Source organism: Electrona antarctica, assembly GCF_951216825.1.
Source record: "Electrona antarctica genome assembly, chromosome: 15".
NCBI classification, from domain to species: domain Eukaryota; kingdom Metazoa; phylum Chordata; class Actinopteri; order Myctophiformes; family Myctophidae; genus Electrona; species Electrona antarctica.
The window spans coordinates 16,515,812-16,535,727 of record NC_136796.1 but is presented as its reverse complement, the minus strand read 5'-3'; the positions used below and the strand labels follow the sequence as shown (position 1 = coordinate 16,535,727).

Here is a 19,916-nt window from a genome sequence, read left to right as displayed (position 1 = left end):
AGTTTCAAGTTCTATTAAATTATCCTGGTTAGCGCTGACTCTTTGTTCAAGCTGTTCGACCTGGCCACCCAGCGTTGATAGCTTTCCCTCAATAGCTGTTAGGCTGGTATGGATCTTGTCCATTTTTGTGTCGAAATGGGAAATCATTTCAGCCTTCATTTGCTGTAGGGCAGCCCAGATGGCTTAGTTGGAGATGGCTTCATCCATGATCAGCAGGTGGTATTGCAGTCAGTAGTCAGTGCAGTTAGACAGATACACTGAGCTAACTTGAGCTACTAGAGTCAGATTCTTAAAGCTGGGTTATCAAAGTAAAGCTGTGTATAGTCAGGATTTAAAATAGGAGCAGCAAAAAGGCCTAATAGTAATAGTATAGTACAGACTGAGGCTTCAGCAAACGCTCATGCTCACACCATGGTGGCCATCTTTTCAATCTGTGCGTAGTTTTGCTCTGTTTGGGTCAATGCCCGGAAGCCGAACGCGACAGGCTGTGCCTCCTGGTGCAAGCAACAGCCCAGACCTGCCACAGACTGGAGTCGCTTTGTATGGTGACCTGGCTTGTTGAGGCAGCCAGTGCCACGGCACGTCTTTGTCGAGCAGTCTCCTCAGTGGTTCACATACGTCTGACAAGCGTGGCATGAATCTGGACAAATAATTCACAAACCCAAATGGACCCCTTTTGCGTCTGCGGGCATGTCCAGAACTGCCCTGATCTTGTCAGGGTCAGCCTTGAGAGTTGAGACAGTCTTTCACCGGCTCAGTCACACTCAGCTTTACTTCTCTGCATCGGTCCATCAGAGCGATGAGGTTTGTGTCATCGTCGTGATTGGCCTCATCCTCTGTGTCCCCACAGCCGACTATGAGGATATCATCAGCTATGGGTTCAATCCCCTTCAATCCAACCAGCAGTTTATGTTGCTTCCTTTGGTACAGCTCAGGAGAAACTGACACACCGAAAGGGAGTTTCAGCCAACGTTTTCTACCCCACAGTGTCCAGAATGCCATCATCAGGCAGCCTGCTCTCTTCATCCAAGCGGCACTGTAGAAATGCGTCACGTGCGTCCACGAGGGTGAATATACAAGGCCTTTGGTAGCTTATTTATACAGCACGTCATCCTAGGTGTGCATAATGCAATGGGACCATTTCAGAGCTTATTTGGGTTGATGCAAAGTCAAAGTCTCAATTTGTCTGGCTTTTTCACTATACTGATCCAGTCCATGGGGTTGAGTGACGGTGTGTGTGTGTGTGTGTGTGTGTGTGTGTGTGTGTGTGTGTGTGTGTGTGTGTGTGTGTGTGCGTGCGTGTGTGTGTGTGTGTGTGTGTGTGACTGACACCACATGCAGGGTAGAGGAGCTGTAGACTATAGAACACACTGTAACAGCCCTCCCATATGACACAGATCGAGTAGAAAGTGGTGAAGTGGTCATTTAAACAGTAGGGGGGGGGGGGGTGAAAGCATGGGTGAAACAAAGCAAATGTGTGGAGCATGCGCAGTCAAGGCCTTGACTCCTTTACTCCTTTACTCCGTCCCAAAAATTGAGGAGACACTGTGGAGGCACTGGGGGGACAGTGGGGACACTGTGGAGGCACTGGGGGTCCATTGGGGAGGCACTGTGGGGACACTGGGGAGGCTCTGTGGAGGCACTGGCGGGACACTGGCACTGGGGAGACACTGGGGAGGTACTGCGGAGGCACTGGGGAGGCACTGGGGGGGCACTGGGGGGACACTGGGCAGACAGAGTTGGGACAGAGTAAAAAAAAAAAAAAAAAATGTTTTTTTTTTTTTTTTTTGGCGCCCCTCCCCCATGGCGCTCGAAGCCGCCGCTTCGTCGGCCTGTAGGAAGAACCGGGCCTGCATAAAACTGTGTTTTAAAAAAGTGTTTAAAAGTGTTGAGGTAGGTAATTGTGTGTTGTAAATCACAGGCTAATTTGACAGTGTCAGTGTTAGATTATAAACAAATAGTAAGTTCTTAAAGTTGGAGTGCCATGATTTTTTCCCACCCTAAAACATGATCATCATGTATTATTATTATGTAAGGAGGACGATTTGTGTATAGTATTTGTTAAAATGTCATTTTTATTATTTTCATTAAGTATGCCTGGTGGGTGGTGATGGGTAGTGATCCACCTGAACTGAAGCCACACCCACAGCTGTTTGTTGTATGATAAAGGGGGAGGGGTTAGGGGAGGATATTGTGGTTGTCACTATATCACTGGTTTTTTCATTGACACATTTGACTGTCAAGGTTTCAGCCTCCAGGAAGAAACCCTAAATACAAAGGGCATACAATCACTGCACATAAAAACCACACCAAGAGGTCTAATGAAGTACTGTCACCTCATAAATGCATGAAAAACTGGGGGGGAAATTACAAAAATCACGGCACTTCATCTTTAAAATAATGTATTATTTGACTGGAACCCAGTGGAGGGAGGCCAAGATGGAAGGTTTAGCAGTCGGCAGCAAATGTTCGCAAAATTCGACAGCAGTGCGAAAAAATAATAGCCGCATTTTTGCTCTGTGGAAATTTGTTGCTGATGTGGAAGCTTGCATTGACTTTATGAGGATTTTTTAAGCAAATTTTCCGCATGAAAAATTGTGTGTAAAGACCTTAAGTTGCTCTTTAACGCCACAACATGGCACAATACCTTCACGATTTCTTCATAACATGATTTATTTCTCTGTTCTGTTTCCTTCCCAGGATGTGCTTGTCACAAACCAGAGCCTGGCAGCTGTGAGTAGCAGCAGTGTGGCTCCACAAGACACACAAAGGAAGCCGGTGACACAATCGCTGCCCGTTGAGTCAAGTCCGTCCACTGACCATCTGGACGAAGCGCTCGACATTGACACTAGCCGCTCTGTTATGTCACGCCACTGCAGTCAGAGGAGTGAGCACAACAGCGGCTCCTCCTTCGCCCCAAAAACGGCTGCCTCACCCAAAGCGTCCTCGTTAAAACACAGAGGTGGAGGTGTCAGGACGGAGGAACGCTCTCCATCACAGAGGTCAGAAGTGCGGGAATCTATGCAGATGGCCAGGGATGTAACAAGTGTGAACGCAAGTCACGCCGGTCGCAGTTGCCCAATAAGCAGCCCTGCGGTCAAAGTGAAAGGTGCTCGGCTCAAGTTGGACGTGGTAGACGCGCCGGCCAGCAGCTGTGCCCAGCAGACCCCTCCGACCGACACAGGCGATAGTTTAGCCTCAGTGTCCCAGTGTGTGTTCTCTCTGACGTCAAGTGGGGACTCCGCTAGCATTACAGAGAACGAGTTAAACACTCAGGCGTTGCTAAAGTGTGGACAATGCTATACTGTTCCCAGTGAGTTTCTGTCACTAGACCAAGACGTGATAGGTGAGGGAGGCGAGGCTGGAGAAGAAAAAGAGAAGGAGGAGCGGATGGTAAAGAAAGGAGAGAACACATTGGGGCATGAGGGCTCGGCTCTGGCCCTGGCTCTCTCCCAGAGTCTGGTGTTAAACCCTGAGCCCATGGAGATGGTAGGGAGAGAGGAGGAGGGCAGCAGCCTCGTCTTGGGGTTTGAAAGCGAGATAAATCCCGTGCCACTTGAGAAAGAGGACGCATTGCCGTCGTCGACACAGCAACAGAGGAACGGTTCTCAGTCAGCATTAATCAAGGTGTCCACCAACGACCATGGTTCCCAGTCTCAGCCTAAAGACGTGTGTGTGGCTCCCGATTACCCCTCCAAGGCTGACGGGGAGGGGCCTGAAGCAAAGGGGGGCGAAGACAAGAGCCTCAGTGACAGCTCTGGAGGTAAGGTCAATCACACAGAGAAATCCAAGCTTCTAACAAAAAAACATGATCATCATGTACTATGATCATACTAGGAGGAAGATGTTTTGCGAAAGTGTACAGAAAGTGTTAAAATTATGATTTTAAGTTAATTAAGTATACCTGGTTTTCACCTTATCACCACCAACCTGAACTTAAGCCTCGCCCCCAGGTGTATGATAATGGAGGAGGGGTTAGGGTTATGATGAATCGATGATGTCACTAAAGTGGTGTATTTCTATAGCGGGTATGCGTGTGACATCATCATCAAACCCAGAAGATATGCGGGAACGCCTACTGAGTGGCAAAAAACTACTTTCTGGCCTTGACAGCGCTTACATCCAAACAGAAAAGTTGTATTTGATTGCATTAAACAACATTAAACTCACTTTGTCACTCACTTTGCCACTCAATTTGCCATTCACTTTTTGCATTTGCATAGCCTCTATGGAGCCGTTTGGCTCAAAGGCTTTCAGCTTTCAGGAAGAACCCCAAAATACACAGGGTAGACATTTGAATACACTTGGGGGTCTATTAAATAAGGACCACTTCACCACTTTTCAACCTATCTTCATATAATAGGTCCTCACTAATAATCATGATAAAATGGCACAATTTTTCTTCTACTCAGTCTGTGTCTCATAAGAGGGATGTGGGCAGTTCAGCAACCCTTCCACCAGTGACATCATCGTTAGGCAGATGTCACTTGTAGGCAGAACAAGATTTTTTTACAAATATATTTCGATTCTTATTATCGTGAGAACGTTGGCTTCCATTTTCGCATCGCGTTTCTATTAGCTTGGATTCCCCATCAGAGTAGAAAATATTGTGCTATTTTATCATGATTATTCAGTAATGTAAATAGGGTGCATTTTTCGTCCCAAAACGCACTTTATAGTTATGGGACGCAATACACCAACAGCCTCTGCGTCCATAGGACGCAACTTTATCCTGGCTGCACTGAAGACTATGGCACTCTCTCGGTCACACACTGTTCTACGTGGAAGTCTAGCACTCTTTCGGTCACACACTGTTCTATGTGGAAGTCTAGCACTCTTTCGGTCACACACTGTTCCCCCCCCACACACACACACACACACACACACAGAGAGAGAGAGAGAGACACGACATGATGAGCCCTCGATCGTTTTAAACGTATTTCTTGGACCACTCTGGAATAATATTGATCGTTATACATACTGTATACAGGTCTGCTAGTACTAACCTTTTTATTTCAAATTGACCGGCCAAAATAAATCCACAACACACATTTTAGTGTGTTGCTCCGCTCGCTTGTCACTCCAACTTGCTTTGAGCTCGGTGGATGCGCTTTCAACGCAAATATGAATCAGCTGGTTAACGAGCCTCGTTGACCCTGACCCTGGTCCCTTGACTTGACTTGAATTGGCAATCAACGGCACTATTAATGGCAGCTGTATAAACGCTTCTCTTTTGTCTCTTGTCTTGTGTGTATGCGTGTGTACTGTGTAGGGCAGGCCATTGGATTCTTCCCTGTAGACAGGGACTCAAGTGACTTCTAAGTTCCACTTTTCCAAAGAAACACGACATTATTTTACATCCACAATGGCAAGCCTATTTGCATTACAATAATTACAGTACAATAATTGCAACTGCTTTTGGTTAGTATTTCTTACTGAGTTGTGCTTGCTAATACTACTAGCCTACATAAAACATATACTGTATAGGCCTATTTGATATTTTTATATATATTTTTTATAAAAAATGTTTTATTATTATTATTATTATTAAGTGGTGCAACCACTCCCTTACAGAGCTATGTGTGTGTCTTGGTGTCTGGGTATGAGCACAAAAATACCATGGTTGTTTTTCACCATCTGTGCGCAACCTAACGCACACACAAACACACACGCACGTATTAACTGTATATATGATGCTTTCGGGGGGTGCCAATACATTACAGTGACAGTACAGTACAGTACAGTAGAGGGACCGCCACACGGTAACTCTGTCATTTCTCAACCGTTTCGGACGCGGCGCGGCACGCCGGAACCGGCCCGGCCCCCTGGGTGCATTCCTGGGGGTCTGGAACTCCCCCCCCCCCGCGAACCCCCTCACGTAGTTGCACCACTCACTTCACACAGGTGTGATTTTTTTTGGGACTCATAAGGATTTTTTGGGACTCATTCGAATGACCACCTGTGCATCCCGGGACCCATTACATTGAAAACCTATTTACATCACTGATTATTAGTGAGGACGTATTATATGAAGATAGGTTGAAAAGTGATGAAGTGGTCCTTTAATGTTAACTCCATAAACCTATACAAAAAAGAAAAACACAAATCACGGCACTCCATCTTTAATTACATCTTCGTCAGGTCATCGGATAACCTGACAGATTTGTTTTACTTGGTAGCACTCTCTCTAGGTCGTCCTCAGACGAGCCCTCCATCGTCGTTTCCAGTCATCCCGGTTCTAATACATCTGGCCAGTTCGTTGGTACTTTGCGCTCCTGCATCGCTCAGTACATCCACGTATGTTAGCGTGGGACGTCATCGTGATCGATGCCCGTGTATTGGTTCCCAGAGCACCAGTTTGCTGGCTGGCAGTTCTTGATGCCTTTGGCAGTGTCCTGCTAGTCTCATTCTCCTGGCTATTTTCTGGCTCACCTTTGGTAATCCCTCATAGCGAGTCTTGTTAGTAACATGTACAGTCTTGCTGATGTTAAGTACTGCACGCAGCATTCTGGTGTAGCACCCGTCAAGGGACGTCTGCAGTCTTGGCTTCAGGGTCCAGCATTCACTAGCACTGGTGCTACAACAATTTTTTTTTTAAAGTAACATAAAATGTTAAAATACCCTTAAAACACATGGTAAACAACCACTGAGTCTTTATGCAATAAGCTGGGTCCAGGATTTAAAATGTAGTGTCCTGGTGGCTGTTTGTCCCTCATTCATCTATCTCTTTACTGAGACTGTCACTGAGGTAGCAAATATCTATAATTTGACTTTCTTAATTATAAACGAATAATAGCAATGTGTCGTATATGAGGGTATGTCTGTCATGATATTGGCCATATTGCGTATAGACTACTCCTGATGTGCGCACCGATCAGGTTTTTTCTTATGTTGTCATATTACATTTCTCAATAGGTTACAAATTGATTCTTCTCATTCACAGACACCGTCGTTTGTCTTTCCCTCCGTAGCTGGCTCAGATCCTTTGTCAACTTAAAATACTTATAATAATGAACTTTCTGACAAGCGGTGAGATTACACATAAAGCTCGGCACATTTTTCCCCCCGATGGCAAGGAGCGCTTGTTTTGGGTACACTCGACATACCATTTTGGTTGCACCTCAGCAATTATTGTCGCACAGGTGCTCCCTATACAATGTTTATGTTGCCCAGATTGCATTTCAGGATTATTTGTGACCAAAACAGTAGCAAATCTCTACCCCTGTTTACTATGTCGAAGCAGGGGTAGACATGCTAAGAGTTATAGCCAAGACTGATGTCATGAACTGATGCTTATTTGTTTTATTTAACCTATGTAAGACCGGAACCCCATTTTGGCGAGTTTTGCCCTTCAACACGGGAACCCATTGTTGCTATGTACACTAGTATATAGCAACATAACAGAATTTAGAAGGCCTTTTTAAAATCGGCCTCAGTCCTAAATGGGTTAATGTTCATGGGAGCATTTCCGAGTGTTCTGACACTGACACTCTGATCAAGTTGCTCAGAAGCGCGATATGCGATACTGTGCGATATAGTTCTCAAGCCCCCTTTAAAATGAATAAAAAAATACATTATTAATAAACGAAAGTTACACTAAGCTTTACTTTACTATGTTGCTTTATAAATGGCAGAGACGACAGTGTTTACATGACACAGCTTAACACAACTCTTCTTTACATCCAAACTCACGGAGCAACTATATCAGCCTAATAACAAGCAGCAAACGGAACAGTAACAATATTCCCCGCTGCACTGAAAACTCTCGGATGGTGCACTTATAGCACAAATAGCCTACACATGTTGCATGCGATTTTAGAAAGCAGAAGGAATCTAGCCTGGTTTTCACGCCACCAGACGAGGATCATCATTGGTAATTCATTCCTTCTGTAGATAGCAAGTGAGTTTGGTTTCTGCTCGAACTCTCTTGGGCACAATCAGCGCAGGAGCATCGCTCATTGATCTCAGCAGAGGTCTCTAACCAAGAGTCCTTTTTTTTGGCTGGATGTGGCAGTGCCACTGGCATTGTTGGTTCCGCGTTCGCTGCGTTCGCTGCGTCCGCGACGGCCGCTGGAGGGCGTCCATCGGCCCACTGTCAGGGATCCTGCGGTTTTTCTGCCCCCTTGCGGTTTCAACTTGTAATAGCGCGATATGCGATAATTGCGACAGCCCTAGCCCTCCCCATGTGAAGCATAAGGATAGCATACTAATATAGCATTGACACTTTTTTTAAATAAGATTTTACACCAGATCACAGCACTCCGCAACAGTTTGATTTAGGAATGGGAATTATCAATTAATTCATTAATTTATAATTGATACGTTTTGATAACCTTATTGATCGATTAACCGGTTAGTTGATAAGCGCCGTTTTTGTTTTGCGTTAATTTCCCTCTATCTAACATAAAAATCTACATTTTGCTGATATAGAGAAAAATACAAAAGGCATATTACATTCCTTAACACTTATACCGCCATTGCTGTAGATCTAGGTCAATTAAAGCCTAGTATTTAATGCTACGCTTAACGCCATTGCCGTAGATCAATGGCAATTGCGCTTTTATAGAGCTTTCGATCGATCAAGCCATAATGCTACTTACGTTAGCATCGGGTAGCTAGCTGTTGCTGTCACAACACTGGGTCGCCCATCTTAGATCGTCGGCACCATAATAATTAGGGGTGTGCATCTCTCCCTTACAAGACGATTCAATACGTATCGATACGCATGGGCTACGATGCAATTCGGAGACGATACATTTTATATACAGAACGATTCGATTCAGTCCAAATCGATGCGATTTCGATTTCATGGAATTTGATGCGATACGATACGGTGTGATCTTAATTAACCTTTTTTAGATTTTTAATTTGAAGCTAGATCTATAAAGAATAGGCTTGGGACTAATTCATCTCAATTAATCACATTTTAATCGCATATCAATAGGCCTATTTGACCTGAGCAATGAGAAGCTTTTTTTCAAATGGATTTGGATACGAGTGAATCAATGAATAGTGACTATACATAAGCATAAGCAATAAAACAAGTAGTAATAATAATAGTGATACTAATATTATTTATATAATGCTTCTCTGAGTACCTAAAGATGCTTTTCAAGGGGAACATGAGAAAACAAATAAACAACTTTATTAGGGAAAATAACAGTGGAATGAGATAGCTGGGGAAAGCAATATTCTAGAGGTGGGTTTGAACTTAGGGTGGTGGCATAGTTTTGACAGGTCTGCCTGCTGTGGACAGTGAAACCCTGACCATTAAACACGGGCAGACGCAAGGATACAGTCTATTATTCATTGTTATAGGAAGCAACATGTCGATGCAAAGATGTGTAGCTGCTCCAAATGATATTCCCATTCATCTTTGTGTCTGCCCGTGTAACCTCGCCTCACCAGGCTTTCCACCTCGGAGGAAAACTGGGAACGGATGGAAAGTACCATAGTGTTATTAACACTTAGCCTGCTAGCATTTATTGACAAATTAGGATCTAATTCATGCCAGAATTTTTCCCAGTTGAGCTCTTATTTTGAAAAGCCATATTTCAATACTTCCGGAAGTGAGCATAAACTAGTAAATGATACGGGTCCCGTTCAACTGTTGTTGGAATAGGAGATACAGGCGATTGAAAGAAACAGAAAAAATATCGATATGAATCGGTAATCGATTTTAACATTAACGATGCGACTACATCGATGCACGTGTGTCTGGATCGGTCAAAATAGCGTCTGAATCAGACGTTGGTTCGATCCTAAAGTGAATCGATATAATTCAACTAACTGCGGGAAAAACACAGATGTACAAGCCCAAAGCGCTGTGCATTGCGACGGGTATATTGTAGATCTGCTACTTCCAGTGCAGGACGGGCGCATGCTCTTAACTATGCATCAGCAGCCCGTGACAGTCACAACACACGAGCAGCATAAACCACTCGTCGTCAGATGGGGTGCACACACAGATACATAATTGCACACATCTGTGCTTTCATCCACGCTTCCATAGCCTTTTAAATCCTATTTCCCATCCATGGGCACAAGCAAAGTGATATCAGCAGCTTCCACCCGATCTGGATGGTGGTGGTGTTGTCTGACGAGGGTAGCTACTAGCTAGCTTGGGAGCTAACATTAGTTTAACTCTGGTCCATATCGTTAGGAGTCCTCCTTAATCAAGTATTTATTTGACCATTGACGATACAGGGCCAGGCAATTGCATCTTTGTACTGTATGTACGTTCCTTGGCCACACGTGCGCAGACAGCATTACATTCACAGAAAGCCACCCAATGATAGAACCACAGAATAATTAAGAATGAACTGTTCAGTTTAATTGATACATTTCTTAACTATTAACATCCCTAGTTTTTGCTTGATTTGATTAAAATGTGATTTTGATTGAACATACAATTACCAGTGCGTTGTTGAAGCCATTCAGTGATCTTCTCTAAACATTAACTAAAAGTTATTTCTACTGATTATGTATTTCACAGACCACCACAGGGAGACGGCTACAGCATCAGGAGAGATGGTCTCCAAAACATATTCAACATTGTCAGAAGAACAGCGAGGGATAGACTACGGACATAGACTGCTTGATGCAAGGAGGCAACCGGTAGTAAAGCTGTACAGGATAAGTATGTACTTATATTTCCTTAACTGGTGATTTAAACCAGTGGTTTTCAACCTGTGGTGGGGGTCCCCATATCATATGATTTGGAGGGGGGGGGGGGGGGGACAGTCAAGTGACAATGTAACAAAGTTTTGTTAATACCTTGTTCTTATTATCTAAAAAAAGAAATCAAATAATAAATGAAAGAGCCAAACATTGTGGAAATTTTGAACTGTGGACCTACCCTGACAAGCACTTGAGTTGTTGCATTACATTTAGTTTGACTCGGTTCCACAGATAAATGTTGTGAAAATAGCCGGTCTATAAGCTCATAAAGAGGCAAACATTGTGGAAATGTAGAATTTGAACTGTGGACCTACCCTGACAAGCACTTGAGTTGTGACATTACATTTAGTTTGACTCGGTTCCACAGATAAATGTGAAAATAGCCGGTCTACAAGCTTTTTTTATATAATTAGCGCGCGATTAATGCACGTGAAGTTTGACAGAACGGCTGAGAGACACACACTGTGAGATTCCAATAGCCCTGCCTCTCTCATTCCCACTCAGTCCGTCAGCCTGAGCCTGTGCGGCCGGGGTGTGGAGTGTAGAGTGTGGACACAGTTGAGCAGTGAGCAGTCGTCAGCTAGGCTGAATGCCTCCGTTGGGCTCGTTATTAATTAATTTGATCCACAATGTGTAAGATCAGAAGCTCTTTGAAGTGGTCATTGGGCAAAAGCAAAACTCTGACAGTTTTGGTTGACAAACATAGCAGTTAGTTTTGAAAGCTTGATGCTACACAGACCATGCTAATGACTGCTAAAGCTAATGTTGACAGCCTGACTGTGTGCTTGCAGGAGAGAGAGAGAGAGGCAGGCGGGAGGCTCTCGTGTGTGTGTGTGTGTGTGTGTGTGTGTGTGTGTGTGTGTGTGTGTGTGGTTTATGATTTCAGCATTTTTTCCCTCTTCCATGGCATTTGCAATAAAGCAAGCATTCTCCCATGTTAAGAGTATTTAAAACTTGAAAAGCAGTGGTTCTGAACCAGTGGTCCGGGGACCACCAGTGGTCCTTGAGGGGGTTCCGGGTGGTCCCCAGCTAAGTGATGGAGATTTGGTAACCAAATGAACCCTTATAGATCTTTAACTCTTGAGAGTGTAAAATGAAACCAAGTGGGTCCATTTGGTTCAATTTTACACTCTCAAGAGTTGATGCAGAGGCGTTCCAAGGCCAGCAAGTCGATGTAATCCCTCCATCTCATCCTTGGTCTGCCCGGGGGTCTCCTCCCAGTGGGATGTGCCTTCTAGGGAGACGCTCGAGAGGCATCCTAACCAGATGCCCGAACCTCCTAAGCTGGCTCCTTTCCAGGCGAAGAAGCAGCGACTCTACTCTGAGTCTCTCTCGCGTGACTAGTATCTCTCTGTGCCAAAATGTATACCCTCTCCCCATGTTGAGGATAGAACATCAATTAGCTAAATAACATAAACTCACTTTTTTCGTGATTAGTATTTTATTGGATTTTTTATTAACTTCTCGCTGCCAGGAATGTCTTAGGACGTCTTTTTATATATTTATTGATTAAGAATGTACGGTAACGTTCCCCTTGAAAAGCAGTGGTTCTGAACCAGTGGTCCTTGAGGGGGTTCCGGGTGGTCCCCAGCTAAGTGATGGAGATTTGGTAACCAAATGAACCCTTATAGATCTTTAACTCTTGAGAGTGTAAAATGAAACCAAGTGGGTCCATTTGGTTCAATTTTACACTCTCAAGAGTTGATGCAGAGGCGTTCCAAGGCCAGCAAGTCGATGTAATCCCTCCATCTCATCCTTGGTCTGCCCGGGGGTCTCCTCCCAGTGGGATGTGCCTTCTAGGGAGACACTCCTTTCCAGGCGAAGAAGCAGCGACTCTACTGAGTCTCTCTCACGTGACTAGTATCTCTCTGTGCCAAAATGTATACCCTCTCCCCATGTTGAGGATAGAACATCAATTAGATAAATAACATAAACTCACTTTTTTCGTGATTAGTATTTTATTGGATTTTTTATTAACTTCTCGCTGCCAGGAACGTCTTAGGACGTCTTTTTATATATTTATTGATTAAGAATGTACGGTAGCGTTCCATGTCGCTAGGCAACACTCGGCTCAGTGTATTTGACTGTAGCAAGATGGCTGCTGCATAATGGCCGAGATCTCGGAATTGAGGCTCAGATTCAGGTGATTGAGCAGGATAACGATAATGATAATGAATTTATTTATATAGCACATTTCAAGACATAGTCACAAAGGGCTTTACATAACAGGGTAGGATGTCGGAGTTAGGAGCTCATTAAAAAATCAGCGCTATGTCGCGGTTAGTATATTAACGATTCTGATTCAAGTGAAATCAACTACCGGCAGATTAGTTCTGATTTTCACTTCCTGCTAATTAAATAAGATGCTGCTGCATCCGTCGGCAAATAGGTTGCAGCACCTTAGTCAATGGTGGCAGCGAGTTAAGATTTACAACAGATCAACAGTTTTGTTTGAACATACATCTACCAGTGCAATGTTGAATCCCTTAAGGCAGCGGTTCCCAAACCTTTTTGGTCGTGCACCCCCTATTTCCCCCTTACCTAGCTGATGCACCCCCCAATGTTCTATTTGGCCGGAAAATGTAAATACAATTTTATATATATATATATATATATATATTGTGCATTATTAGTCCTGCGCATCCTTTCAGTTTCATTTCAGGGAGATTGACACACACACACACACACTAGAGATGCAACGATACTGATTTTTCAATTCCGATCCGATCCGATATATTAATTTTTGAAATTTCCCGATACACTCCCGATATCCGATATTTTACAAAGCATAAAAATGTAATACAAAATGCGCATTGACATTATTTTTGGTAGCGTGGCATTGGTTAGAGATCTCAATTTAGTCAGACCATTATTAACACTATCCTAAACCCTAACCTAACCCAAGCCACGATGATTTGTAACCCGCAGCATGGGTCTGACTAACGAGTGGTTTGACTTGAGGGAAGTCCCCTTATTTTTGAGGGGCGCAAGCCCCTCCTATATTCAGCTAAGTGTAGATTTTTGTCTTACACAAACATTAAATTCCTGTTGACAATGAATGGAGAATTTACATCATAGTGTCTGAGCAAATAGACATGTTACGTCATGATGATGTACAATGATAAGAGTGCCCCTCACTTCACACGGGTGTGATTTTTTTAATTGTAGAATAGGCTTCAAATAATAGAGCAGTCATACTATTAATATTGTTTGTTGTGTAATGTTACACAAGGGTGTAATACACAGCATATCTCTAAATAGCAAATAATGTACAAATGCCTTACATTTAAATTCAAAGAGGGGATGTTTATGGTTAAGTGTTTAAAAATAAGAATAAGAAGTGTTTAACCTGTAAACCTTAAGGAAATGGCAACCTGTTAATTAATAGTATGTTTTTTTTTTATTATTATTATTATTATGTGCAAAGGTACCTTTTTACCCCTAAAGTGATGCCTGCATGTAACCTGTTAATTAATACTATGGTCTATTAATAATAATAATAGTAATTATTATTATTGCTATGTACAGTGGTACCTTTTACCCCTAATGTGATGCCTGGAATCAGCTGCGCTATCATGTGACAAAATAGCCTGGCTAACAAGCCTTGAGCCTTACCGACAGAACTCGGGGAGAAAAAAAATACCTCAGGTCTCAGGACGTTTGTTATGGTGCTGGTGTTGTGTTTATGCAACTTTAGTTTGCAAACTCTGTCTTTGTCTTAAGAATTGCACTAAACTTACAATCTGAATCAATATTTGAGCTTCTGAGTTCTGACAACAATGTCATGGTTTGATAACTGAGCCAATTATATAAAGACGGATTTAACCGCGACGACGACGTGCGCTTATTCTTCATCATCGTCACAGCAGCATTTCCAATGGCAATAATAAAGTTACAAAGATTGAATCACATAGCGCTAAACAGCACGTGTGTGCAGTTAATATATAGCAGAAGAATGGATTACAAGAGCAAGATCATCAACAACAATGTCAGAACGCAGCTGTGGTGTGGAGATGATCGAGTCTCCACCACACAACTGCGCATAAAGTGACTTGACTGATCCGTGCGACGACGGGTAAACTTTATACTTCTAATACTGTTAAGTCTGTAAGTGATTCCATTCTCTTGCATATTGCACCTTAGTGGGTCTTTTTTTCTATAGTCTCTGTTTGCAGTCTGTACATACTGGAGGTTGGATTCGCTCACTGCACTGTCTGTGCAGAACGGACTGTAGTAAACATTAAACACGTTTCCCCCTCCTGTATCGGAGCGTGTATCGGTGGCGTCAAATCCGATCTCCGATACATTAATTAAGCTGGATCGGAGGCCGATCCCGATATAATATCGGATCGGTTGCATCTCTAACACACACACACACACAATTAACGACTGAAGCATTTCCAGCTGGTGTTGTTCATTACTTAGCTTGCACTGCACAGTGTTCCTGGTTAACATAGCCTTCTGACACGTGTGGATTACTGGATTTTAGTTTGGTTAACTAAAGATACAACAGCAAAGCATGGACAAAGTAAGAGGTCTTGTCTTGAGTTAAAACTAAAGAATCTGCCGCTGTGCATGTGTGAGGGGAGGGGGAGGAGCGGGGGGCTGGAATGTTGACTGCACTCTCTCTCTCGTGTGAGTGTGAGACACGGAGCGGCTGCGGCTCTATACAGCTCCATAAAACGGTGTTTTACCGATTTTGCTATTTGTGTTAAATAACACCATAAACTGTCCGCCATTAACCTTTTCATGTCACGCACCCCCTGGTGGCCACTCGCGCACCACAGTTTGGGAACCGCTGCCTTAAGGGATCTTCTCTGAACATAACTAAAGGTTATTTCTACTGGTGATTTCCACAGACTACCACAGGGAGACGTCTACAGTATCAGGAGAGATGGCCTCCAAAACATATTCAACGCTGTCAGAGGAACAGCAAGAGATGGACCAGGGACGTGGACTGCTTGATGCAAGGAGGCTACCGGTAGTAAAGTTGTACAGGATAGGTATGTACTATTTCCTTAATGTTGCTAATTAAGTATTAATTACTTTGTTTCATATAAATGAGAATTTATGTTTTGGAAATTAATGACCGTTTCATATAAAAAAAACATGTTTTGGAAATTAATGATGCTTTTGGAGCAGAATGTCTTGCAACTATCAAGGTTATAAAACTGAGGGAACACTGAAAGAATGGCAGAATAATATGCTGTTCTCTCATTTTATATATTTCCCAGATCCCCTGCGCCTTCCTTTGTGTAAAGAGCTTTCCCTTGAACAGCAGGTGAGGAACCCCAGAAGGAAGAAGGAAAGGAAAACAAGAGAGGAGGTGAAAGCACAAGCTGATGAAGACACATCACAACCAACTAGTGATAAGCAGCTCCTCTGCAAAGGAAAGACAAGCTTTAGTTGTACAGAATGTGGCAAAGGGTTTAATAATAAGCAACATCTGAAGGTGCATGTAAAGATTCATACTGGAGAAAAGCCCTTTGCGTGTAAAGATTGTGGGAAATGCTTTTGTCGAATGGATGTTCTAAAAATACACATGAGGACTCATACAGGGGTAAAGCCCTTTGCTTGTACAGTTTGTAGCAAAGGTTTTAGTCAAATTGGTCATCTACAATCACACATGAGAAGTCATACAGAGAATAAATCCTTTAGTTGCACAGAGTGTGGTAAAATGTTTAAACGAATGCAACCATTGAAAGTGCACATAATGATTCATACAGGAGAAAGGCCCTTTAGTTGTACGGTTTGTTCGAAGGACTTTTGTCAAAAGGAAGTTCTAAAATTACACATGAGGACTCATACAGGAGAAAAGCCCTTTCCTTGTACAGTTTGCAAAAATAGCTTTGTCCAACCGGCTCATCTAAAATCTCACATGAAGACTCATAGGGGAGAAAAGCCTTATAGTTGCACCATTTGTGGCAAAGGTGTTCGTCACAAGGGTGAATTAAAAATGCACATGAGGTCTCATACAGGTGAAAAACCCTTTGTTTGTATAGTTTGTGGTAAAGCGTTTAGAGAAACTGGTCATCTAAAAACACACATGAGGACCCATACAGGGGAAAAGCCCTTCAGGTGTACAGTTTGTGGCAAAAGTTTTAGCCAAATAGCTAATCAAGTAAGACACATGAGGATTCATACTGGGGAAACGCCGTTTACTTGTACAGTTTGTGGCAAAGGCTGTGCGCAAATGGCTGCACTGAATGTACACATGAAGTTTCATAGAGGGGAAAGGCCTTTTACTTGTACAGTTTGTGGAAAAGGCTGTCGTGAAATGGGTCATCTAAGAACTCACATGAGAACCCATACAGGAGAAAAGCCATTTACTTGTACCGTTTGTGGTAAAGACTTTGGTCAGTCATCTCATCTAAAAACACACTTGACGACTCATGCAAAGCCAAAAGAGGCATCAAGGCAAACATCAAAGAGGAAGAAGAAACATCTGCAGTGCACACTTGTTTCTAGAGCTCCAAAGAGACTTACGTCATTAAATGGCAAAAAATGCAACGTTTCGACTCTCTAGGTGTGTATTGCCACACCAGAATGTGACATGTTACTGTAATGGAGAGATTGAGAGATTGTAATGGAGATTATGTAGACATAGCACTCTATAGTGTATGTAGTGAGTACAGTGAATCTGTACAGCGTCACTGTACAGATATTCTACTGTTAAGGCCCTTTCAGATGAGCAGCGATTGCCTAGTAATTAGACAGGGGGTCCCTGTATTTGTTAGTACTAGGCAGTACTAACAAACGTGCACATGCACGCGAGCATGTGTCATTTTTGTTAATTCAGAATATGGTAACCCTAGTATTGATGATGGAGTACCATGATAGAAAAAACATGGCTGTATCTAATCAACATAAGTATTGAGCATTATGCAAAGGTAGTGAGTTGAGCTTTCCTAGACCTGTGATGTGACCCCTCAATCACCCATATTCAGGACAGCTGTGACACCTGGCTGCTGACTGAATAAAATGGAGCCACACCCGGCCATTAGCGTAGCTGGCTTGTTGTGGTTGCCTGGTGGTTTAGGTGCAAGAGACTCATTGATGGTATGCACTGCAGTATGCACGGTTTCATGTGTTTTGATAAATGTAAGTTTTGAGCAAAAACTAGTTTTGATAGGCTGCTTCTTTCTTCCTACCACATGTCGTAAGGAGCACTGATGTCATGGCCTAGTGTGGCCCTCTTAATTTGAGGAGGAGCTCTTTGCCTCTGCTGTTTTTGTCCCTATTATATTGGTTATTTGTGTTATTTTGTTGACACCCTTTAAAAACCCTGCTACTGGTATAGTATAGCACATAGGCCCCTAAATGTCATTTGTAATCCCTTTTCATATTGACTTTGATATGGATTGGTTTGGTAATTAAGTCATTAACTAGTATTTTGTAATTTATATACATGTTCTAACCCATGATCTTCTTACAGTGAATGTAATGCTGCCTTTATGCTGCCTTGATTTATAAATAAAACGAAACGATATGTTTTGTATAACTGGAAACGCACGTCTCTGCTCCCCTTTATTTCAACCCTGTGGGTATTCAATGTGTATCATATATTCTCTGCATGAAACTTCCAGAGTGGCGTAGTCTGGTGTTCTGTGTCCGGGCCTTAGTGCCCAGGTCACACAAACACAACACAAAAAAACATACCAACCTACTACTGTTTTGCCCAGAAAGGCCCATCAATGGTAATGCCAGATCACACCTGTCCACACTGTTTCACACATACACACACAGTCAGGGTAGAGATGGTAATGCAAATGGCTCATTGGGCTTACTGTTCATAAACCATTACCACATCAACAATGTCACTGTGTGGGGGGGGTGTTAACGTGTAAAGGAGTGGGTGTAATTATTTTAGTGCAGGCATTATGCAGGTTTAAAGGGGAATTCCTCCCTAGTAAAAATATATAAAAAAATAAAATAAAGATATAGTGGAGCTGGGGCTGGAGCTGCTGCTGGGGGGGTCTAACATCAGCTCACGTAGACCAGAAAGAGTGCAGTGTCAACAATGCATGGAGTGTTGCTGTCACATCATCTAGAACAGATGTGAACAAAAACCAACTGCGCGATTGAATAGGAGTTCTAGCGTTAGACCCCTCCAGCCCCAGCTTCATCTCCAGCTGCAGCCCAATTTTTTTGTCAATATACATAATTATCAACTTACTTTGGTAAAAAAAGGTTTAGGGAGAAATTCCCCTTTAAGGCTGGGTTGCCTGGGCTTTTAAGTAATGATAAGCAAATAAGCAAATGATAGTGTACTGCTCTGACTGCATGGGGAACAAGCTTATACACACACTTTGTATCCTGTAACAGGAACCAATGAAACATGGACTCACAATATTGGCGCCCATACTTTAGTTTTAAGACAGACAGACAGACAGACAACTTGAAAGGTTAAGTGGGGGCGGGGGGGAGTCAAATTACTGCTCAGTTTCTGTCTAGATGTGTGCCCCCCATCTCTCTCTCTCTCTCTGATTGGGCCATCTGATACACCCTCTGTGGGTACTTATAGCAGGGCTCTGTTCTGTTTGGTGTCACTGCAAGTTGTTAAGAGATATTGGTCTTTAAGTCAAGAACACAGAGAGTTAACTTCGAGAAATGGCTATACTGCAAACACTGAAGTCCTTGGTCAATGAGCGACTCTCTGCAGCTGCTGAAGAGATATTTGGGACCGTTGCAAGAATCCTTACAGAGTATGAGGACGAAGCTATCCTTTTGAGGCAAGGAATTGAACAGCAACGCAGTCTACTGGTGGTTTCAAATGTGACAGGTTGGTTAAAAATCACACCCGTGTGAAGTGAGGGGCGTTAATATATTAAAGTCTAACTCATGTTGCTATATGATTAGGTGATGTAATGGTGATGTAAAACAAACATTAAACTCTTTATTGTTAATGGCATTTAATGTTTGTGTTAGTGACTAAACAATCATTATAGGCCTACTCTGTCCATTGTCAATGGCGTTGACAATGGACAAACATTAAACCTGTATATACCTATATAGGAGGGGCTAGCACCCCTCAAAAATACACACTTGACTAATCATTACTTGCGCAAGCAGAGCGCACAAGTAATAGTTTTCGTCCAGCGATTCGATGCGTATGTCGCCGTTTGATGTGTATGCGCCGTGCCAGCGTATGACGTAATGACTAATTGTGCTTGATATGGCAGTGGTGTCAGATTACATACATGTATAGGCTACATAGGGGCATTACCTTTAATCCT

General features: G+C 43.0%; 1 protein-coding gene across 1 annotated transcript; it reads left to right on the top strand.

Annotated features, from left to right (window-relative positions):
* Positions 1-690: 690 nt before the first annotated feature.
* Positions 691-18,171, top strand: LOC306937954 (uncharacterized protein; the record flags this gene model as incomplete). The annotated part of the gene is made up of 5 exons (XM_079521977.1): positions 691-924; positions 2,701-3,763; positions 10,496-10,639; positions 15,540-15,683; positions 15,915-18,171. 5 exons carry the CDS (start codon positions 691-693, stop codon positions 17,204-17,206), a joined length of 2,877 nt encoding a protein of 958 aa, XP_079378103.1. The 3' UTR covers positions 17,207-18,171.
* Between the last annotated feature and the right edge of the window lie 1,745 nt (positions 18,172-19,916).